Source organism: Acomys russatus, chromosome 22 (assembly GCF_903995435.1).
Source record: "Acomys russatus chromosome 22, mAcoRus1.1, whole genome shotgun sequence".
NCBI classification, from domain to species: Eukaryota; Metazoa; Chordata; class Mammalia; order Rodentia; family Muridae; genus Acomys; species Acomys russatus.
The window spans coordinates 51294680-51319392 of record NC_067158.1 but is presented as its reverse complement, the minus strand read 5'-3'; the positions used below and the strand labels follow the sequence as shown (position 1 = coordinate 51319392).

The window sequence follows — 24713 nt, the reverse complement described above, 5'->3', positions numbered from 1 at the left end:
ACTTTAAACCCCTTCCCAGATCTAGCCAATGGTCAGAACATTCTCCACAGTTGACTGGAGAGTGGGGTATGACTTTCTCATGTACTCTGGTGCCTCATATTTGACCATGTCCCCTGGAGGGGGAGACCTGGTGGCACTCAGAGGAAGGACAGCAGGTTACCAAGAAGAGACTTGATACCCTATGAGCATATACAGGGGGAGGAAATCCCCCTCAGGAACAGAACATAAGGGGAAAATGGGAGGGAGGGAAGAATGGGAGGATTCAAGGGATGGGATAACCATTGAGATGTAATATGAATAAATTAATAAAATAAAAAAATGAAAGGGAGAAAAAGAAGGAAGAGTGATGGCAAAGAAGAGGATGAAGGGAAGAGGGAAAAGGAAGGAAAGATAAAGAGGAAGAAGGCTGAGAAGGAGAAGGGAGAAAAATCTCTTCTAATTAGATAGGTGGGCGGAGTAGTTTTCACAATGGAGTACAGAATCCTGTTGCCGATGAGGTCAGCACTGTTCGCCTTTCTCCCTCGTGTCCTCCAGTGGTTCGTGCACAGCTGTGTCTGTCTCTGAGGATCAGGCTCATGGTTACAGGCAAGCGGGGCAAAGGCAGGAGCCACGTCAGGGGAGAGTCAGTCAGAATTAAGAAGATCAAAAGATAACATTATGCTTACAGCCAAAAAATTATAACATAATAATTATTTTTATTTATTTATAGTATTATATTTTTATTATTTAAAACAATGAGTCATATTCTTCTCTTTCCCTAAGTTTCTCCAGATTCTCTCCCCCTCCCCACCCACCGGACTTTAAGTTCTTTCTCAAAAAAAAAAAAAAAAAAAAAAAAAAAAAAAACCCAACAATAACAACAACAAAAACCCAGTACAACAACAAAATTCTCTAAAACCAAGAAAACTTAGAACCACATCCAAAAAGAGAAAAACAATACCATCAAACTCTGACCAAATAAATGCACATACACAAAACAGTGTAATCTAATCATATGTTGGTCATCCACTCATGAACACGAGGCCTAATCTGGAGTGGTTGATACACCCAGTGTCACACTATTGGAGAACACTGAGGTCCTCTCTCCCAGCAGGTATAAATGACAGTTCAGTTGTTACCTTTTACTTTAGTGGCTAGGTTTTTATTCATTTGCTTTCTTTAATATAACAAAACAAAATTCAGTAGGATAAAACCAAAACTATCACATCAAGGTTGGGCAAGGCAAACCAACAAAAGGAAAAGAGCCACAAGAGAAGGTTCTAGAATCAATGATTCACTTATTCACAGACTCATGAATCCCATGAAAACACTAAACTGGAAGCCATAATGTATACACTAAGAACCTGGTACTGACTCGTGCAGGCCCTGTGCTTGCTGCTTCAGTCTCTGTGTGTTCATATGAGCTTTGCTCCTGTTGATTTAGAGGGTCTTATTTTCTTGGTGTCCTTTATCCCTTCTGGCTCTTAGACGCTTCCTGTCTCCTCTTTCTAGGCTCCCTGAGCTCTCAGAGAGGGATATGATGGAGACATCCCACTTGGGACTCACTGAGTCTTCCAAGGTTTCTCACTTTCTGCGTAATTTAACATAATATTTCAACTCATGAAGATCTTAGTCAATCTGTGCTCTGACTGAAAAAAGGGTGGGGCAAAGACATGTTGCTGAAATTGCCTGTAATATAAAAAACATGGAATTAAATTATAGGAAATTCTAAACTGCAGTAAGTTCAATATTTCTGCAAAACCCACAAAAAACAAATTACTCTTTTTTTATTGATAGGGTTTAGTGTGTGTGTGTGTGTGTATGTATGTGTGTGTGTGTGTGTGTGTGTGTGTGTGTGTTTCTAACTTGTTTTGCTATTATCCAGCTATAGGCTAATAAATTCCACTTTTAAAATAGTATTTATATTCATTCTGAAAAACTCGCACATGTATAAAATGCATCTTAATCATATCTATACACACACACACAAATACATACACACACAAACATGTTCTTTTAACTTCTCCCTGGTCTTCCAAAAACATTTTCATGCAAACTAATTTTTTCCTTACAACCCATTGCCTGTAGCTAGTGCTCCCCATATGTTCTATTGACACCTTTGTATGTAATCCTAGTATAATTACATAAAATAACTACATCTAAAAACTGTAAGCAATGTGACCACAAGCATTTCTCCCACCTCACAATCTTCTAATTTATTTAGTTATGATTACCTTAGCAGTTCAGGTTCTTAGAAAAATACATTTTAAAAAATCATTCTTAGCAGAACAGGGAGAAGACATTGAAAGGCCAAATACAAGAGAAAGTGATGCTTTTGCTATGCCAGCTCTTAGCTCACACTTCCTTCCTTTAGCACGGTGCGCTATTTAATGTGGCAGAAGAGCAAATGTTGTGAACTGTTTATTTTTTTAAAAACTAGAAATGGCATGACACCATGTCATGAGTTGGTTCACATGGGGCTTTTTGCTTGTTTGTTTTTTAAGGAAGTTCAGTCTCAGCAGAACTTGGGTCAGCGTTGCTTACGTAAGCCTGCCATTGAGGTATTACTGGGAACTCCAGTCTTAGGTAGAGTCCCACCATGAGACTGGAGCCCATATCATACTCAAAGTAAGACCGCCAAACAGGTGAGAGAACTGCAGGGCAGTCCCACCCCAAACTGGGGGAAATAACCAAATGTCACACCAAGTGTGACTTCAGAAGTACAAGTACTGGAACAAACCTCCTAACCACTTCCTTCCACTTAAAAACTATGTCATTTTTAAAGGTGCTCTCTTTTTCCAATATACAAATGCATGTAACACCAACAGAAAGTAGATGAACATTTCTGAAAAGAGCTGTTTAAGTCACAAATTAGAAATATACTGCTGGCAAACTGTTGTCTTTTGAGGCCACATATTTTCACGTGTTGCTGGCATGCCCATTTGCAGAAGGGCGTCTTGGTAACCTAGTACCACTAAGACCCTCTTGATCTCTTTTGTCAGACAGTATCTCTACTTCTTAGCCACTGTGTGAACATTACCCATGAGGATTTCCTTCAAGGCATCACAGAGTCCAGGTATTCACTGTTTTCCTTACTTTGTTCGATTCTTTCCTGAGAGCTGCTCCTCAAGACAGAATTTAACTCACTGCTGTTCCTCTGTGACTATCCTGCTTTAGCACACATACCAGTTTTGTTTATTCCCTGATGCTAATTTGTTTCTTTCCTTGACATTTCTCCTCTCATGTTTACTATCCGTAGTATAAGCTGTATATATTAATGCACTCATGCAACAAGTGCTGGCTTACCATCTAACCAATGCTGAGCATTGTTCTAGATCCTTGTTATTGAATAACGAAGGAACAGAACAAAGTTCCTTGTAGTCAAAGAGCTTCCTTACACTCTTGCTGTGGGTAAGTGGGTGTTCCTGAAACATACCTATTCCAAGGCTCCAATGCTATAGAGCTCCGATGCTTTTGTTTAACAAAGGGCTCTGCCTACTGGCTGGGAAGTGTCCAAGCCATTGGTCTGAGATATCAGTGTGAGTGTTTATTTGAGAAAGCATTCCAGAATGTGCTCTTCTCTCTTTTTCTTGCCCACTTTATTTCAAGTTTAATAAATATGGTTGTACTTTTCCTATTATGAAATAAATGTCTGTAACTGCTATACACTGCTATAAACTTGTTAAAGAAAACTAAAAAACAAACAAACAAACAAAAAGTTAAAGCAGGTTAAAAAGGCCCTAGAGAGTTAGGCTAAGAGGACAGAAACACACTTCCTATTAAAGAGATTCAGAGAAGTCTTAAGAAAGAATGTGAAATTTAACCCAAAAAATGAAGATTGCCATATTGACATACAGGTAGATATTAGGATGAACAGTCACTAACACAGAGATTTACATGAGAAGACTGCAGAGTACTCCAGAATGAGGAACAGGACAGCTGTGGGATTGGAGCTGAAGAAGTGAAGAGGATACAAGGCCTTGGAATCAATGGGTATGGAGGTCTTGTAGTTGTCCCTTATGAGTAGTGTGTATTTTCTGCACTCAGTACCCTTCACTCTCCATGGTAACATGGTCAATTATGGTTAAAAATATTAATCAGCAATTTCTAGATATAAAGAATTCATCAATCTTACAGAACTTTGTTAGAGTAAATTATCAACTGCTCTGCCTGATTTATAAACTAAACTTTATCATAGCTATGTATACATTAAAATTTTCATCCCCTTAGGTTTCAATAATTCCTAACACCACTGGGAATTTTGGGACACATTTCCTACATATGAATGGAGCCTTTGCTTTGAGGGAAACAAGAGTCCATGGAAACAGCCTAAGTGTCCCTCAGTAGAAGAATGGATAAAGAAACTGTGGTACATATTCACTATGGAATACTACTCAGCTATTAAAAATAAGGAATTCCCAAAATTTGTGGACAAATGGATTGAGCTAGAAATGATCATAATGAGTGAGTTAACCCAGAAGCAGTAAGAGTTAAATGGTATATACTCACTTATATCTGCATACTAGCCCAAGGGGCATGTCCCATGAAAGTCTTCACTTACCAGGAAACTGGGACAGAAGGGAGGACATCCTATTGGGACTCTAGATGAGAGAAGCATGGGAGAATAGCAAAGTAGAAGGATCCAGAGGGTCCTAGAAACCTACAAGTAGAACATTATGATAGGCAGATTTGGGCCCAGGGGTCCCGCTCAAACTATTGCACCAGCCAAGGACAATACAGGCCGTAAACTTCAACCCCCTTCCCAGATCTAGCCAATGGTCAGAACATTCTCCACAGTTGAGTGGAGAGTGGGGTCTGACTTTCACACGAAGTCTGGTGCCTCATATTTGACCATGTCCCCTGGAGGGGGAGACCTGGTGGCACTCAGAGGAAAGACAGCAGGTTACCAAGAAGAGATTTATACCCTATGAGCATATACAGGGGGAGGAGGTACCCCTCAGGAACAGTCATAGGGGAGGGGAGTAAGAGAAAAATGGGAGGGAGGGAAGAATGGGAAGATACAAGGGAGGGGATGACCATTGAGATGTAACAAGAAAAATTTTTTAAAAATTAAAAAAAAAAAAGAAAATAAATAAATAAATAAATTGCCTCTGCCCTCTCAAGCAGTGGTGCTCAACCTCCTTAATGCCATGACCCGTCAATATGGCTCCTCATATTGTGGTGACTCCCAAACATGGAATTATTTTCATTGCTATTCCATAGCTATAATTTTGATACTGTTATGAATTGTAATGTAAATACATGATCTGTAGGGTATGTAACCCCTGTGAAAGGGTTGTTCAACCTCCAAAGATGCCGTGACCCACCCATTAAGAGCTGCTGCTCTAAATGAAATATGGACCACAGAGAGGCAAGGAGAAGGTTTAGATTTGTATTCTTCATGGTTAACTTAGATGGATTGCAGTTGCCTAGGAAACACCTCTGGTGCCTGCAAGGGTGTCTATGTACGTTGAAGTGACACTGAGAGGGAAGACTCACTCTGAATGTGGGCTGCAGAATCCCAAGCAGCAGCGGCTCCAGACTGATTTAAAGAGTAAAAGGAGAAGGGAAGCTGAACTCCAGAATTTATTTTTCTCTGGTTCCTGAAACACACCAATGTGAGAACAGCCCAGCACTGTACCAGTGACCCATTTTGTCACCAAGCCCAAGCCTTCCCATCATGATGAATAGTGGCCTCTAACTGTGAACCAGAACAAGTCCTTTTCCTTAACTTGCTTCTTAGAAGGTATTTGGTGACAATGACAAGACAAGTAAATATTATACCATCAATACAGGAGAACTATTGTATGTTGGGCCCTAGACTTACAAAACACAGTTTTTTAAAGAGTTACTATATGAATGAACAAAATGCAAAGGTTGAAGGGTATCAGGCAGTGCCACAAGCAGGAAGTAAAACAAGTAAAAGTTACAAATGATCTTCACTTTTTGAGGAGCCTTGCAGTACATTATACCTTTTCACTGCTTCTGTGCAATTATATGTGACTGTATACGCACACAGTGACTTTTTGATGACACACTATGTCTTTGAGATGTTTATTCTTTAAATATTCTTGAAGTCTTGAACTCATGAGTATAAACTATACGTAGGCAGACTGTATTTACCCTGTAACAATTGTCTAGCTCTCTAGACCTTCCCAGTGTACAAGGGTGGACTTGCTTGTAGTGGAGGTTAAATGTTAGTATATTTTAAACTAGGTTCATGTAAAAGGAGAAGTTGTTCAAATTTTCTCAAAGTGGCATTCAATAGTATAGCTCTTTCTACTTATGGAAATTAAGCCATAGCATTTATCCAGTTAAAAGTATTTACTATTTGCCTTCTATGGGTCCTTCTATTTACTGGAAAGTGACACATCTTAATGCTGCTTAGCTGAGTTGGAGGGTTTTTGTTTTATTCAAAACTTTGTGGAAGAAGTCTGTTCTCACAAGACAAAGGTCATTGTTTCAATTCCCATTTAGGTGTACTGTGGTTATAAAAGAAGAGAAGAGCTTCCTTGGCCACAGATTTTTTTCTCAGCTCTGAGGAACATATTTTCAAAGGCTTCATGAAAAAGTTGTGGCCAAGAGTATGAATCTGGAAAGCCCTATACAAGCCCATCTGGGAAGAGAGGGAAGTACAGATGGCATATCGATAGTCAATTAGTCCACAAAAGGCAGAAGATATTTAAGACATTCTATCTTTAACATGATGATGTACTTTCGAGATGATAAGTTTCAAGGTTGGACAATTTGAAGACTTGTAGAAATGATCTCACTGATCTAGTCTTCCATAAACACTCTCTGAACTTGTGTATGTATCAGACACTGCATAGCAAAATTGATCAGAAAAACTTGTAAGTCTGTATTGTCAATCATGTCTTCCCAACTAGACAAACAAATCCCTCAAGGAGAGATATTTTCTCCTGAATGAGAACAAAAGAGGAGAGGCAGGGAGATAAAAAAGAAGGAAAGATTGGGCAGAGGAGAGGGTAAGGGGGTAAGAAGGAAAGATGGAAGGAAGGAAGGAACAGAGGGCAGAAGGGAGAGAGGAAGGGATGGGAGGAAGGAGGGAGGGAGAGAGGGAAGAAGGTGGGAAAGAGAGATTGAGGGTGGGAGGGAAGGAGACTGAGAAATATTTGGAAGACAATTTCACAACATGTTTATGTTCGTTTAGGAGAACACTTAGCCACACACTTTTGATCAACTTTATAGAACCACATTTTTATTCCTTCCTATGGAGCGGGCTTTACATGAAATCACATAGCATTTGATCAATTGTCTCCAAAATAATAGGGGTAGTGGCACTATTGAACCAGTAGGCATCTTTCCTGGCACATCTATACTGCAGCAAATGTGGTGGATGTCTGAGTAAGGCCATTGATGGGTTTACTTTCCCAGGAGTTTCATCACTATGAATGCTACCTAGCAGAGAGGGTAGGGGGAGAGGGAGAGAGGGAGAGAAGATGGACAGACAGACAGAGGCAGACAGAGAGAGTCACAGAGACAAAGACAGAGGTAGACAGACCAGAGAGGTAGAGAGAGAGAGAGAGACAGACAGACAGAAGACAGACAGTCAGACACACACACACACACACACACACACACACACACACACACACACACACACGGGGAGAGAGAGAGAGAGAGAGAGAGAGAGAGAGAGAGAGAGAGAGAGAGAGAGAGAGAGAGAGAGAGAATTCCCAGCTCAGTTCCATCTTGATCTCTGTTTTATATAACCAAAGTATGTGGTGTCTTCCTGACAGGGTTTTGTCATCTTGTTCTGGTGGACAACCAAGAGCAATGACAATAAGCTGAATTGTTTTGGAGCCTGTGAGACTGAGACCTTTCTGAGTCTCAGAGGTGTTTTGCATGTGACATGAGTTTTGCTTAAAAGCCTATGGCTTCTTGGAGCAGAATTAGCCACCCATATAGAAAAGGTACTTCCATTCCAAACGTTTTAAAACTTAATATTTAAATGTATGAACTAATAGGCATTTAAATGCTTTTACATGTATTTTTAGTTCTTGGTAGCCCGTCCAACTCCACCATTTCCCCATTCCCATTTAAGTTTTTTTCCATGCTGAAACTGTGCATGCTTTGCTATTATTTATTTTATATTTATTATTCTCCCTCTTTAGTGCTTCCCTCCCACTGTGCTTTTCTTGCTTCCTAGTAGATAATTATACTTATACCCATAACTAGTTCTGCTTTCAGCATGCAGCAAAGATGTGTCTTTTTGAACAGGGTGGCAATTAATGCAGAGATCCATATCTGCTCAAAATGCTGAGAGTGACAGGTGACAGATGAGAATTTGCTCTTAAACAAGGCATATGCTCCCTGCCACACACACACACACATGCCCACACTTATGTGTCTGAAGGCTCAGAAACCACTATAGAGGAGAGGTTAAAAAATGAAGAAACAGGAAAGGAAAGAGGGCCATGAAATCCTGCAATCCAGATCTGACGTGGCAGTCACAGGCGTGAGTGGTGGCCATGGATAACTGTATGAGATCCTGCCCTCCAGCTTTCCACCCTGGACACAGGGGACAGCCATGAGGCCCAGTCCCTTCCTAAAGAGCTAATGACTGTTACTAGCTGCTAGAGGAACATATGTCATCACTTTCTCTAATGGCGTAGTCACTAGGGGACTAAGTGGAAAGAAGAAGGAGACTGGAGGAAAAGAAGGGGTATCACAGGATAATAGGGAGTATGAAAATAAAAATAATAAATGGTATATATGTATAACATAGAATTTCACACAAAGAATTTACTTTTCACCTATTTAAAACACACACATGTGTGTATAAAGTACATAATCAGATACACAATGTATCCATATTAGAATTTCTGAGGAACTCACTCAATAAAATGTCTAAAATATTCCCAGAGAAGGTCATAAAAAAACAAGGTTGAAAAGTATTTAAAATTGTCTGTTGAGAAACAGTAAGCAAGGCATTGTAACAGAATATGGTCACTGTAACAACAGACTAAGTGCCCAATCTGTGGCTGTTCTTGTCAGGAGCACTGAGCTTGGAATAGACAGTGAAGTCAGGATAGTGTCCGCAGAGAGGTCCCACTGAAGCAGACAGACAAGAGGTGGCCAACAGGAGCAGGCAAATGGGCGAGAAGTGTGCCTCGGGGCAAAAGCAGAAAAACAGGTCACGCTGTGTTCTGGCGATTTCATAAACTTTGACCGAGGGAATCTGTATAAATCCCTAAGCTAGCTGGCTTGGCTAATTCACCTAATTGTTTCATACAGGCCACAGAGGAAACATAGATAACTGAAAGTTGAATTTATGCCGTATGTTTTGAATTCAAGTTCCCTTTTTTCGTATGTAAAACCTCCCTTTCTACCGTCTGACACCACAGAAGTAGTTTGACACCTCATAGAAAGGCCTACTGCGTTCTGCTTTGCCTCATGATTGCGCCATAGCTGCAGAATAGCAACATCGCTTTCTGGAGGAAATGTGATCAATTAAGCAGCCTAGAGAGCAGCCTGGTGTGTGTTCTCTGCTACAAACCCTTTTATGCTCATTCAGATCAGCTCCTCAGTCAGACAGGCAAGGGCTTGCCAGACTAAAGTACTCACCTGAGTAAGTCCCAGTGTTCAACTCAGTGCATAGTTGTGATCCACAGGACAGCTAATGAGGGCTGGACATAAAGCGCCCCTCACCTGTAGTCACACATATTTAGTACCTAGTCTGAGTCAGGATCTGTTCTCATCATTTAAGACAGGACCTGGCCAGGGCAGACCTGGTCTAAAGCCAGCCACATCAACCTAAAGAGAGTTGCAGGTGAAAAGATGACTTGTAGATGGGAGGTAAGTACAGCAAATAGCATGCGAGTAAGGACGAGAAGGTCAAAGAACCAACTACAGGTTTCTAGGATCCTCTGGATCCTTCAACTTTGCCATTCTCCCATGCTTCTCTCATCTAGAGTCCTGGAAGGATGTCCTCCCCTCTGTCCCAGTTTCCTGGTTAGTGAAGACTTTCATGGGACATGCCCCTTGGGCTAGTATGCAGATATAAGTGAGTATATACCTTTTAACTCTTTCTGCTTCTGGGTTAACTCACTCATTATGATCATTTCTAGTTCAATCCATTTGTCCACAAATTTCGGGAATTCCTTGTTTTTAATAGCTGAGTAGTATTCCAATAGTGTAAATGTACCACAGTTTCTTTATCCATTCTTCTACTGAGGCACTCAGAGGAAGGATAGCAGGCTACCAAGAAGAGACTTGATACCCTATGAGCATATACAGGGGGAGGACGTCCCCCTCAGTCACAGTCATAGGGGAGGGGAGTAAGGGGAAAATGGGAGGGAGGGAGGAATGGGAGGATACAAGGGAGGGGATAACCATTGAGATGTAATATGAATAAATTAATAAAATAAAAATTTTATAAAAGAACCAACTACAGAGGAGCGTTCAGTTCAAATTCTTCCTTTCTAGGCACTCTGAACTAATCAGTGTTTGAGGGGATGGCTATGCTAACTGTCACAAGTTGATCATTACCCGTTACCTACATGTGTAAAAACTCTACCTGATAAATACATGTGTTTCTTGGTTACTGCTGATGGTGATTCAACCCAGAACCTTCGCATATGCTAAGCACATCCTATTCCACTCAGTTACGTCCCAGACAATATATAAAATTGTTGTGTCCTTTAGCATCAAGATAAGAGCTAGAGAGCTGTTTAGTGGGTAAAGGAAAAAACCAACTTTTTCAAGTTGTCCTCAGACCTCCACAAATATGTACATATACCACACATGCACACACAGTGTGTGGGGTATGTGTATATAGGTATATTCACACTAGGCATTTATGTGTATATACATATATTATATATAATATTTGAATATATATTTATATGATATGTACGAAAATATTTTTAAAGTGATCGGAGGAAAAAAGTGTGTGGAGAGAAATTATAAATAAATATGCAGACAAAGCTGCAGGTGCACATGTGGGAGTGGCTATTTACTTTGATGACTATACTGTTCTGAACATATCACAGGTTCTACCATCAGTTGTCCAATAGCATGTGCTTCCCTGCTCAGAAAGCCAGTGCCTCCTTCAAACCAGCGAGGAAGACGCTCTCAAGGCTTAGAGTTTGCTCCTCTGCACTGAGCCTGCTTTCATTTGGCTGGCATCCGTGGCATGCTGGTTCTAGTTCTTTCTAATAGTTTGTCTATACTCTTGACTTGTCCTACGACTCATAGGCAGAATCCATATGGCTACAACTTTATCCTGTTTCTGGGCTGACAATAGAAGTTTTCTCTGCTTAGGAGGCAATAGCACAGAGGAACAGAATCCTTCCTCTGCACTTAGCTCTAGGGCCCTGGACAACATGACTGAACCTGCTCTGTCTCCACCACTGGGAACACAGGAACAATGGCATTGCATCCTGAGATTCTGTGAGGACTTAATCATACAACGCATGTAAAAGCACTTAAAAGAATGTTCATATTTTCAAAATTATGGTAATGTCTTTCATTGAAATGTGAGCTTCTGCTGAGATATTTCTGTCGTCCCAATCAAATGCATTCCATTTTCTTGCTGTAAGCCAGTTTTTTTCTTCATGTCTAGTGTTTAAATTCCCAGGAATGAAAACAGTTTTTATAAAAAAATGATGTAATCACTACAAACAGTTCACTGTTTTCAACTTTCTGAGATGCTATTTTCAACCTCTGGACAATGCACTAAATATACCATTATCTAATCAGTTCTATTTTATAATGTGGTTTTATATACATGTTTTACATATTCCATTATGTTTTATTCATTCGGGAAAGTACTATTCCACAAAAATAGAATTTGAGATACATATTGTAATATATCACTTATTTAAAGATAAATAAAACTAATTTGTATAACATTATTTAACCTGATCTAACCAAAATATTACAAATGAGCCATTTCATTACTATAATCAATTTATGATTCATTAGTATCTCTTTAGTGACTACAGATTGTCTCCTCTGTTTATGGCTAGCCCAGTGTGGGAAGTAGCCACCATTCTGAACAACACAGTCCCTGACTAAATTTTATTTCTGTAGTTCAGTATTTATGATAGTACACAGCAGGCAACATCTCTTTTAGCAATGCAACTGATATTTTTTAGTAGAAAGGCTGGCTGCCATAGTTCACCCCTATAATACTAGCAATTGGGATTTTAAGCCAGTAGAGTTGGAGTTCATGGTTATCTTAAGCTACACAGTGAGTTTATAGTCTGAGCTACAGGACATTTAAACATGCACAAAATCTGTGTATGGAAAACATGTTGCTGTGATTCAAATCACTGAAGGTAAGAACATATAATGTAACTTAGCTTTTTTTAAAACTAAGAAATGTCTTCTGCAAGATGTAATAACATGGTTTCTTAGCATTATTTCCCATTAAGAGTATAGGTTAGTTCAACTCATTCATGGAAAGAAATGACTTACACAACGATAAAAGGCTTTTATATGTTTGACTTTCCTGGAGAGTAATTTAATCTGATTTTCTGACTTGAGTCAGATTATTAGATATGAATAACTTGTAAAATAAACATGTTGAAACAGATTAGTCTTAGTGAAGTTATTCTGATGTTATTGCTGTGTTCAGGGCTTGATCTGTCCTTTAAGGAAAGTCTGAAATGCGCTCAGTGTTTTCACAAATGATGCCTCTGTTACTCAGGTGATGGCTCAGAAGATGAATGGCTCTGTTTCCATAGTTATTAGCAACATGCTGGGAGGAACCAATCAACTTACACTGCTCCAGTTAGGAAAACTAACATCAACAACAGCAGAAACCCTGTTGTGTGCACCATCCCTCTAGAATTGTTTCTACCTATCGCTTCTTTATCAAATTGATTATTATGTTTTTTTTTTTTAACCTTCAACATCCATTTAATTGCACAGCTCATTGTAATAGGGAATTACAAAGAAGCAACAAAAGTTGTCCAATGGAAAGAGCAGTAACTTACCTTCGGCAATTTCAATGGTAATTTGCAAACTGGCAACTGGGAAAGATTTTCATGAAGTGATGGATCCATGTTGGGGACAATCTTCTCTCTGGGTACTTTACAGACCACGATGGTGCCTTTATAATGAGGAGAGCTATAGCTCCCAAACTCATCCACTTCTTTGATGTGTAGTTCTAGCCTTGGTTTTCTTTGCAGGTGAAAAATGAGTTTGTAGTCTCTCCCATACTCCTTCCCATCAACTAAAAAGGAGATGCATGAATTACCACTTGGACAATCAGTTCGCCTTATATGTGTAGTCTCCCAATGACCTTTTGTTTATCAAACATAGGTAAAGCATCTTGCCTGCTGGTCCCCCTTGCAACATGTAGCCTAACAGCAACAGTAGGTTTTTAAAATTATGAGGACCTCTCATCTGTAACGTGGCCACCTATTCTCGAAAAGCTTTTATATCTAATGATTTTTGCCTTTCTTTTTCCTCTCCATGATTTTCCAGCAAGAAACTTTTGGAAATAGTCACATTTTCCAGTATCTAGAAAATTACTTTCACTTCAAGAATGCTCTCTTGCTCTCTCCCCTTCCTCTGTGGCCTTCAGGTGCCACTGTCCACCGCCATGACCTCATACTGGATATTTAGCATTGCATTCTCCCATGGTGTGTGACTGTTTAAGTAAAAGTTAAAATTAAATTAAAGACCATTAGGAGTCAACTTCTGGGCCTGCTAGATGGCCAAAAGTATAAAGGCGCTTGTCATATTTGACTTCAATCCTCAGATCCCATGTGGCCGAAGGAGAGAACATACCCCTGTAAGTTGTCCTCTGATCGCCACATAAACTGACTGACTGGCACATATATGTATGCATACACACACACACACACACACATATATATATATAAATGTATGTTTAAAATGTGTTTTAGTAATTCAGCTTCTCAGTCACTCTACCTATCTTACCATGCTCAATGGTTACTACATAAGTCTCATGGCATTCCTAGTTTTTGCTGTTTATTTGTTTTTGGTTTCTGCTGTTTGTTTGTTTGTTTGAGACAGAGTTTCTCTGTGTAACTCTGGCTGTCCTGGGACTTACCCTGTAAACCAGCCTGGTCTCAAACATACAAAGATCTGCCTGTTTCTGCCTCCTAAGTTCCAGGGTTAATGCCAAGTGCTACCAGTTCCTGGATAATGGCTTCCTTAGTAAAGAGCACAGAAAAAAAAAAAATTCCCACCATTACAGAAAGACAGTACTGTTGTGGAGCTCCTAAGGTGGAGCAGTTACTGGATTTGTTGAAACTATTAGGAACATGTGATGGATGCAAGTAAAACAAAAACATAGATAAGTCTCCTCATTGAAAACAAGAAAACTTTTATGAACAGAAATTTTCATCTCTGCAAGTTTTAGACACTCATATTGCAACAATAGAAGAGATATTGCTGCTCCCTAGTACAGTGCATGCCTGCATCACTGTAGTATACCTTTAGGGAGCTCTGATGGAGCAGCCAAGTTGTACATCTGGGCTGTAAGTATTGAGAGTCAAGTCCAGCCTCCACCGTTTGTCTACATGATAACATTTGTCCGGTTCTCTCACTCCCTGGGGGACTTTGAGGCTCTTAACTTCTTCATCTCTAACGCAGGAAATAGCAGTTGTCTTCCAAGATTACCCTTAACAATGACCTGATGCAATGTGAACGAAAGAATTGCTCACAGACCTCGCACACACTAAACGCTGAATAAATGACCACGTGATAACACGTGAAGAGCAAGAAGCAGGACTCGGTTGCTGTAATGCATCTCCACACTGAACAGAAGAATTAACCCTTTAGTGAAAGGAACCCTTAGCTATCTCTCACAGAATGAATGCCTTCTGTTTTGCCTGGAGGGAAAAATTTAGTTTAAGAAATGCAGAAAATATTACTGTTTCCCTGCTGTGGCTGCTAAAAGGCATTTTAGCAAATTTCGAAACTACAGTTAAAATCAGGAATAGATCAGTTCTCAGCTATGAAAGAAAAAAAAAAAAAAAACCAGAAGTATACCCTTTTGTGTAGTTGGTAATCTGGATATTTGAGCGAAGTGGATTTCTCAAAGAATGACTTAAGGATGGGTGCAGGGGCAGAGTCCTTAAAAAGGATCCATGCTACTATTCTTTAATGATAAATTATTTTAATTGATTGAATTGTAATCCAAATTATGAGTTATAGTTTTCAGATCCCTTGAATAATGCTTAGTTAAGTCTCTGTTTCTCACACCAAGAACTATTAGAAGAAATGGTACTACTTTGATCCCAGTAGATCATCACTAAAGAAACTTGCTTTTTGTCCCTACAAAGGCATTACTTCCCCTGCAAGAGTCACAGCTACTCAAAAATGCTGAGAAACAAGTAGCACACACGGCTTTGGAGGTGAGCCTACATTGGCTAAATTCAGATTTAGAACTTATAAACCTATCACTGCCAGTCAATTCCTTTTAAAAATTAGTAACATCTGTAATGAAATACTAAAGTGATATCTATAAATAAAGTAGGGATTAAATAATTGAGGATTTATCAGTAACAGAGCTTATAAACAGCTTGCTATGTTATTTTTTAAAGTTGGACTTGATTGTTGTAATCACTATATCTTGAGGGTCATCATTCTTTAATAACAAGGAACCAAAAGGTAAAAGAAGTAACAGTATTTTTTTCCTTTCTCTGACACATATAAAGGAGAAGTAAAAATGACTTATTCTGAACTCTGTGAAGGACAGCATTGGCTAAGTGACCTTTGGAGAGTTTTCCCGCAGTCTCAGCATATAAGACACATAATCCTTAGCAGAGAATTGAGACCACCATACTTGCCATGTCAAAAAAAGTTATTTATATTTTGTGAGTAACTGGTGGTTTCTTACAGTAACATGTATTTCTCAGAAATGAGGGTTGAATGTCTTTTAGTTATGTCATAGGAAGTACACATACATGAGTGAGTGCTTTCACTAGAAACACCAGATGAGGAAGCAAAAGTGCTAGCCATGCAAGGAACTAAAATATCCTGAGTATCTGAGTATCTCTATGATTCTAACCCGATATCTACAACTTCTACCTAGAAGGTCTGCCAAGGCCTTAGTTACAGAAGTGGCTCATTACCTGGTCTCTTCACCTCAACCCACACCTTTCAGTTTATTCCCAACAGAGTTGTAATCTATCTTGAGTCATGTTAGTCCTGTGGGGACCACCCACCTCAAATGAAATCTCAGGCCCAGTCTTTGGAGTGACCTGGGACTGATCAGTCTTCATCTTCCACTACCTCTCCTCCTGTCTTGAGATCCTGCTCCCTTTGCTTTGATGATCCTCAGGCACACAATTCACATGTACTTGTACTGTCTCTGCCTGGGATATACTTCCTGAGATGGGGAGGGAATTATATCAATGTCACCTAGTTAATAGCTTTTCTGTAATCATTTAAAACTGTGACTCTACCCTGTCTTCAGCCAGCAATATATTCACTCATTTACTTAGTCTCCTCTCAAGATGACAATGTGCATAATAGTAGGTAAATTTTACTAAGGAAATAAAAGGATGATTAACTTAATATGCTACCCATGGATACAGCAGAATCACTTCACTTCCCAGGGCTAAACGATTTAAGACATTGAGAACGTCTTTAAGGCACCCAGGCTCGGACAGAGCATTTCTATACATTAGGAGTGTGGCTAGGGTGTCTTTACATAAAACCTTCTCAAGGAAATTGCTAGTACTTTTTGTATTTTTGTTTGCACTGAATGGGCTCCTCAGGGTCGTACAGGAAAATGTGTAGGTGCTATATGGACGTCTCCAACAGAGAAGGAAAGCACGATCTAGCTCTGCCTGAAGAATGACAGACAAATGATAAAGATCAAGATGAGCAAACATCCCTTTGATTTCATCTCAGAAGTAGGAACAGTGTTTATGACTTAGGAGCCTTTCTCAGAAGAGTCATCTGTGTGGTATATCTGTAGGTCAGAGGATTTGGGGATTTTAAAGGACAGTGGTCTAAATTTAATAACTTATTAATTCATTCAATCATAACAATTACAAGTACACTCACAGAGCTCCTTCTATATGTCCTGTACTATCCGAGGTAATGGGCATTGCATGGCACCCACATCAAGACAAGGGAAGCAACAAAATCCCCCCTTCCAGTGCAAGTCTTGATAGAGAAACTGGCACTAAATGAGTAAATAGTAAGTTGTATCTACGGCAAGAGTCACAAAAGAAAAGGTGAACATCTGTGAAAATAAAATAAGGGAAGAAATAAAGACTGCCATGATGAGAAAGAACAAGGGACACATCCTTGAACATGACCATTAAGAAGATGACGTAGGACACATTAAGGGTGGGGAGTAAGATGAGGGTACAGTAGACACACAATGCCTGGACTTATCCCCACACAAGATGCGCAGGTCCTGCTAGAGTGATGGGTACCACTTTGTGGAGAGTCATTCCTCTTAGATCTACAAAAGCACAGTGAGGATCTTGATATGAACAAGGGTTTCCTGGAGCAGGTCGATAGAAAGAACATTGGCAACTTGCCTGCCTCGGTTTCCCTAAGTGAAGATGAGATCATCTCTTTCCTTCACAGAAAGCATAGAAGACATGCTGCCAATCCTTAGGCTGTCTTAATTTAGCATATGTCCCGGGGCTCCAGTCAGGACAACAGGTCCACTGCCAGTGAGGACAGCAGCTCAGTCTTGTTTAGGACAAGAGATAAACATAGCTGCCACTTTGGTATTACAGGAAAATCATTTGTATTATTAGTTTGGGTGGAGTACTTCTGGGTTCTGAATGTCTCTCTTTAGAGAGTGATCCTTACTTGGGCACTATGGTTTCTGCTTCAGAACTTAAGTAGGAAGGCATCCATCCCACCCTTTCTCCCTCCCATTCTCCAGGGACTGAGACATTGCAACTAAGAGTGGAAGAAACACCTTAGATTGGAAGATGTTGGCTAATAATGGGGCTCACTTATTTCTGTACGTGCCAGGACTGACTTTAAACCTCGTGTGTGTGTGTGTGTGTGTGTGTGTGTGTGTGTGTGTGTGTGTCTCAGGAGACACTCTTCACTGGAATGAGATGTTCTGGAATGATAAGCATGTCTTCCTTGACTAATGTGTGTGGGTGTGTGTGAACTACAGAGACCACATAAAGTCTTGGAGCCATTTTCTAAATGAGACATAGTAGGTATCATGAAATTCAATGATATGCATAATTATTTATAAATATATAGAAAGTATTACATCAAGTCAAGTGCAGAGCAAGTTCCTGATTCAGAAATCCCCATAAATCCACCCTTTAACTTTCCCTCACATCTCACCAATATAAGTACACCTTTACTTAAGGAAGGAATTAGAAATAAGAAGTAATTGGTGAAAATGAAATGCCCTGATGCAATTCTTCCAAAGAGCATTCATTCTCTTCTTTTAGCTATGTTTTCTCTCTTCTTTTTTATTTTTTCACTGTCTTATATCTCCTTCGCCTCCCCTAACCACTCACTTCTCCCTCCTCCCTAACCACTCACTTCTCCCTCCTCCCCAACCACTCACTTCTCCCTCCTCCCTAGCACTTTTAGTTCTTGTCCTGTTCATTCTCAGCACTGCCATATCTTCATGTATTCACTCTAAAGCCATTGAAAGCTACGTGCTGTGAGAGTCAGAGGACATTAGTCAAGAAAGATATGCTCGTCAGAACATCTCATTCCAGTGAAGGGTGTCTCCTGAGAACAGAAGTAAAACCTAAACCTAGGAGTCAATAATTTCTAATTTTAATGCATTTAAAATGAGGACACAAATAGCATTGTATAAATGTGGGAATGAGATATCTGCAGGGTCTGTTACCCACATCTTAATATTCTTTAGCTTTTTTTTTTTTTTTTTGTACCTAAGACCACTTTCTAAATGTGGACTATATATCTGAGAATATGCTTTATAATGCATCAAATAAAATAATGTGATTTAAAATAAGGGATTCCATGGAATACTTCTAATCATATGTCTCCTTAGAGTCCACTGACCCATGTTGGATTCTTTGTAGGTCACATTAAAAAGTTGGGAGTTAATTTTAGGTGCAATGGAGGGTAATAGACTTCTATCAAAAGAGTAACAGACAGATGTTACTGGACCTGTGAATGGATTCACACAACAGATGGAAAATATGTCAAAAACTTGTTGAATATACTTCACATAATTAACACCATGAATTAGTGACCCAGCATACCACAAAATATAAGTTCATTCCTTGTAAGACTGGATGGCCTACTAGAAGCTGCAGTATCACATCCTGAAAATGCTAAGCTGGAGAAAGATCAAAACTCAGAAGGTACCATTTCCACTTGAATGGGTATTGCTTTTGTATACCATAAAGTCAGCGTTTCTAAGTCAAGTCATCCTAAGTGAGGAGCCATCTGTCTCATGACATGTTTCTCAACAGATTACTATTACTGTGTGGAAACACACTCAGCATACCGAGTGTAAACAGGCTGTGTTTAGAAGCTAAGGAACTGTTACAAGGAAGAGGTGATGCTAGCCTGTTTGCAGGAAGCAAACTTGGTGACGGCTAGTCCTAAGAGAATGCGCTCAGAACTTGTCCATAAAGGTCTACACGTGCCTCTGGGCAGAGAAAAGTGCTTAGAAAGACTAGTCTCGTAGGAATGTTTCCCCACATCCTCTAAAAGGAAGCGTCCCTTAGTAATACAAGTTTGGGGTGTTGCATCTAAGGTTTTTGGCTTTTAGTCCATAGAATACGTAAGAATATTTCCTCATACTTACTTGAACCAAATATGTTTCCAGTAAACTTTAAAAGAAGTTGTTCTCCTTCTCTTACTTGGAAGTGTCTTGACGACTCTGGAAGTCTTCCAAACCCTTCAGAACGCAAGTTCTTCAGTGCCAGATTTAACTCCTTAGAAGGTACCACTAAAATAACCACTCTATGTGGATTGTCCTTCTGGTGTGACAGCACAATGCAGGCAGTGGTGCTGAGGGAGGCTTCCTCTAAAGTCTTCACAAAAGAAACCAAGTGGCTATTGTCCACTGTGGAGGACAAGTGGAGTACAATAAACCTGTGCAAGACAGGAGGGGCAAGTGAAGCATTGAAACACCACAGACCCAAGGAAAATGTTATTTTTCTTAGCTTCCACTTAAAGTAAGCATTCTGATGACCAACTATGAAGAAGGATGTTTGGGAAATCCTATGCAGTCAATAAACCAGTCAGGATCAACTAAGTTCTTTGTGGTCTATGTCTGCCTCTTTGTTTGTGTGTCTGTTTGTGTGTTTTGTAAGCATGTGTTTGTGTGGGTATAAACATCTGTATGTTTTGGTGTGTGGGTGCATGTATATACATGCATGGGAGACCAGAGATCAGTGTTAGATGTTGGGTATCTCTCTCTATCCCTCCCCACCTTATTATTGGAGACAGAGTGTCTCAGTAGAGAGCGCCTCAGATCCCCTATGTTAGTTGGCCAATGAGTTGCAGAGATCTCAGCCTGTCTCTCTTCTCCTCAGTACTGGAGTTGCAGATGGGAGTTGTCATGCTCAAATTTATCGGTGCTGGGGAACAGAACTGACATCCTCTTGTTCGCATGGCAAGAACTTTACTGACTGATTCTTCTCCCTGAGTCTCAAGCTAGATTCTAAAACATGCTTTGGGTTATTGTTGGGTAGCCCAGCCAGCTTAGAATTCACAGCAGTCCTTCCTCAGCCTGTGTGCACTGCCATTTCCCCTTCTAAAACATGGCCTTAAAGTAACCATCCTCTCTCAGCTGAGCTCTAAACATGCCCCAACATTTTAATTATAGACTCATGCCTCCCATAGCATTTCAATCAGTTACTGACTGTACATGCCTGGGTGGTCCCAGAAGAATATAACAGAGTTGAGGAACTCAATCACTTAGTAATGTGTCAGTCCTCACACCACAGTTCAAACACATCACCCACATGTTTGTGGTGATGTTGGTATGAGAAACCTACTACCCTGCCAAGTATATGAAATTATGGCACATATATTTACATACAGCGAATGATACTTGATGACAGCAATAAACAGCTATGTTACTGGCTTTTGTATTTACTATAATTGATTTTTATCATTAGTTTAGAATGTACTCCATCTAATGTAAGTTATGCCATCCAGAATGGGTCCAGACGGCATTGGGGTCATGACAGCTCCAAGTATGTTGTTGCTCCTAAAGATGTTCTAGAGGGACAAAGGATGAAGGTTAAAGGCAGCATTTTGATGATTCTGATGCTATGTGTATGTATAATAATATGTGTCTTGGACTTTAACAACAACAAAATATTTAAATTTAGTTAATCCACATGTATTGGTTTACATCTATAATTCCAGCACTCAGGAGGTAGAGGCAGGAGATTGCCAACATCTTGAGGCCAACATTGTCTGAATAGAAAGTTCCAGAGTATCTGGAGCTATCTAGCAAGATCGTGTCTCAAACAATATGAAATAAGTAAGTGAATAAAAACTTTAAATGGAATATTTTAAAAGAATACATGTAAATGAAGGCACAAAGAGAAGTCTCAGTGGTTAGGACGACATTTTGCCCTTGCCGAGGACCCAAGTTTGAATCCCAACACTCAGGTCAGGCTGCTTAAAACCATCTGTACCCTCAGCCCCAGGGGATCCCACACCCTGGGCTGGAGTTCATAGATTCCTGCATTCCTAGAGAAGAATGTGTGGGAGACAGTTTTATATAACAAATAATTTGTGTCTGTTTTAGTGGTTGCTACAAATGATCCACAATTTGAAATTTTGGGATGTATGAACTACTAAAATAATAGTAAGCAATGTTGGGCTGGAGAGATGGCTCAGAGGTTAAGAGCACTGACTGCTCTTCCAGAGGTCCTGAGTTCAATTCCCAGCAACCACATGGTGGCTCACAACCATCTATAATGTGATCTGGTACCCTCTTCTGATTTGCAGGTGTACATGCAGGCAGAGCACTGTATACATAACAAAATAAAATTTAAAAAAATAGTAAGCAATGTTTTTTATAACTGAAGAAAATGTAATAAACATAGTCTCACCAGTGACACAGTATTTATAAAGCCTGCAGAAGCATACAGTAACATCCTGGGTTTTCAGACTCAGTGCTCACTGTCTTACCCAGAATCATGGCCTGTCCTGCATACCCTATTCATGGTAAATGATAATAGATGTACTTAAAAAAAAATCTTTCATTCTATATTTTTGTTTATGCTGAGATATGTTTTGATCAATCATCTTTTTTATGTTTACATACATAGGTTATAATTTCATATGGTGTTCAGTACAAAAGCATGTTGAAAATTTTGGACCTAGATCCATCAGCTGAAAACATACATCTTAGGTGTTTTACAGGCTATGCCCCTCCCTCCTGGGCTTGTGGAATATGCTGGGCTCTTTGCAGGATAGTGCAATTGCCAGGGTTTGCAAGTTTAATGATTCCATCATTAAACAGAGTATGGCTATGGAAAAGTATCAAAGTAATACTTCAAAAATACAGAGGCAAACTATGCCACAAATAATTTACTTGTGTAACACAAGTAAGTGGGGGCTAAGACAATCAACTCTATTTCTGCAATGTGAGGGTGTTCTCGATGGATCTTGTTTGGGTGGAATTTTGTCCCGCACTAAGCAATATCCTCCAATACTAATGTTCAGAATATAATATTTTATGTCCCTACAAAGGTATATAAATTAAGGCAAGGTCACTAGGATGACTTTAATTCAATTACTAATATATTTCAAAAGAGAAGTGTTCGGCATAAGAAGCAGCACAGGAGGAAAACTGTGTGAGGAGGAAGATGCCCATTTATAAGCCAAAAGCAAGTGTCCAGCAGCTTCTTCCCTTGAAGTCCTCAAAGGCAGCAAACCCTATGAGCACTCCTGTGGGACACACTGAGTGTCCAGTGCTGTAAGATAATAAACCAATTTGTGACATTTTGTTACAGCACCCCTGGGAAGCTGGTAGAGGCTTAGATCCCAGAACTGGATAAATTAAACCTTGATTGTTCCCCAGAGAACAACAGCCCTAATCTAGAGAAGCTTTATTCCCCACCCCCACCCCCACCCTTCCCCGGACAAGGACTGCCAGGTGAAACCAACAAAGACAACTACTATGGTATTCCACAGCTTGCCTGTGGCAGCAGGCTGTAGAAAATCCAGCCCAAACCAGTTTTCCCATTGTCTTCCCTGGATCTCTCTGTTTCTTTCATTCCCTCTCAGCATCTTCCTGAGATGCCTCCCTCAATCAGTGGCTTGCCCTCTCATCTCACACTGTGTCTCTGCAGAATTTAGCCTGAGATAATCATAGAGGTCAGGGTGTCATTACGAGATGAAACCTATCGTTAGACACGTGACTGTCTTTCTTCGTGAGTATTTACCCCTTCTGTACCTTAAAACTATCTAAAACACTCCTTTAATGGGCCGTCTAGAAAACATGGAAATGAGGATTCTAAATGAAGGGACTGAAATAACGAATTCAGTTTATATCTACATAGTTACGAGATGAGCGTACCACAAACAGTTAATTACTATCCTGTGGAATTTAAGAAATGAAGGTTCTGTTTTGAAACTACTTTGGTGTTAAGAGAAAGCTATAAAAATGAACTGATGTTGCAAGAAGTTTCGAAAGCCCTACTTAAACTCTCATGATCCATGTCAATTGTGGTTTGCATTTCTAAGTACACCCTAAAAGACAGTTTATGTTTCTATCTGGGCAATAAAAAGACAATCTCACGATTGCATTCCTACACATTAATTACAGGCTGTAAGAGAGTGTCATTGCCTCTGAGTCTTTCCTACGGCCTTACCGCTCTAGGTGTTCACATAATTCAAACGATACCAAGCCGCTCTGGACAGTTCTCACCACAACGTCATCAATCCCAAACCAACCGCTGTCTCTGCTTCTGAATCCTAGTAATTTCAAAGTTTCACAAGCATTGTTACCAGGTTTCCTGATGGAAGCACTTTTGGTCCTATAAAATGGTAACAGAAATGGGCAAAGCTTACATGGAAAAAAATCACATTTAACATATCTACTTTTCATGAAGTGACAAACCGAATAAGAATTGATCAGGCATATATTATGTTTTACTAATTATCCCTAACTTCAAAGATGGGGTGACTACAGCCTTTGCTTCTAGAAGCACTATCATAGTCTTACCAATTTATAGCATGGGATAATTTGCTCAGTACTGAGAAAGTACAGGTTGTTAAGGTGGAAAAATAACACTCAGGAATACTCACAGAGCCAAACTGCTGAAGTAAAAGCACAAATTTGAAGAGTTAAGTACATTTTACTCCAGGCAAAAAGAAGTTTAAAGGAACACTTAGAAACTCAGTCGCCTATTTAATCTCTGAAGACACCATTGGCTCTTTCAGATTGATTTTTTTTTCTTTCTCCCTTAACATTCACATTTTCTTCTTAATAAGCGCACCATGAATTAAGTTTCATAGTCCAGAGCTTTGCAACCAAAGGAAAGTGATGAGCCTCAGTCTCTGAACTCCTCCATAGCCACGCATAGCTGCTTGCCAACTAGAACTCCTTCCACAGACCAGTGCACTTATTAAGAAGAAAGTCTAAATGCTAAAGAAGAAAGAAAAAGTCAATGTGAAGGAGCCAATGGAGCTTTTGGAGACTAAATATGAAATCTTTCATGAGATGTCTTCTTGGATTCATTTAAGCATTATGTGTACATCACCACCAAGAGCAAAAGCCTTTTATATAAAACATCTATGTAGAAAAACCACCTGCAATTTGCTAGGGGACAGAACCT

At 39.7% G+C, this 24713-nt stretch overlaps 1 protein-coding gene and 1 long non-coding RNA gene across 3 annotated transcripts in view; one reads left to right on the top strand and one right to left on the bottom strand.

The window, feature by feature from the left end:
* LOC127205671 (uncharacterized) overlaps positions 1-10290 on the top strand; it is a 362893-nt gene extending 352603 nt beyond the window's left edge. For both annotated transcript variants that reach the window (XR_007832679.1, XR_007832680.1), the window contains exon 3: positions 10266-10290. This is a non-coding gene — a long non-coding RNA (uncharacterized LOC127205671). The remainder of the gene's footprint in view (positions 1-10265) is intronic.
* Positions 1-24713, bottom strand: part of Dthd1 (death domain containing 1) — a 68238-nt gene that overhangs the window by 21105 nt on the left and 22420 nt on the right. The window contains exons 6-8 of the mRNA XM_051164911.1: positions 23748-23912; positions 19712-20001; positions 12945-13183 (exon numbers count right to left, since the gene is read on the bottom strand). Of these exons, the coding sequence (XP_051020868.1) occupies positions 12945-13183; positions 19712-20001; positions 23748-23912 (694 nt within the window). The remainder of the gene's footprint in view (positions 1-12944; positions 13184-19711; positions 20002-23747; positions 23913-24713) is intronic.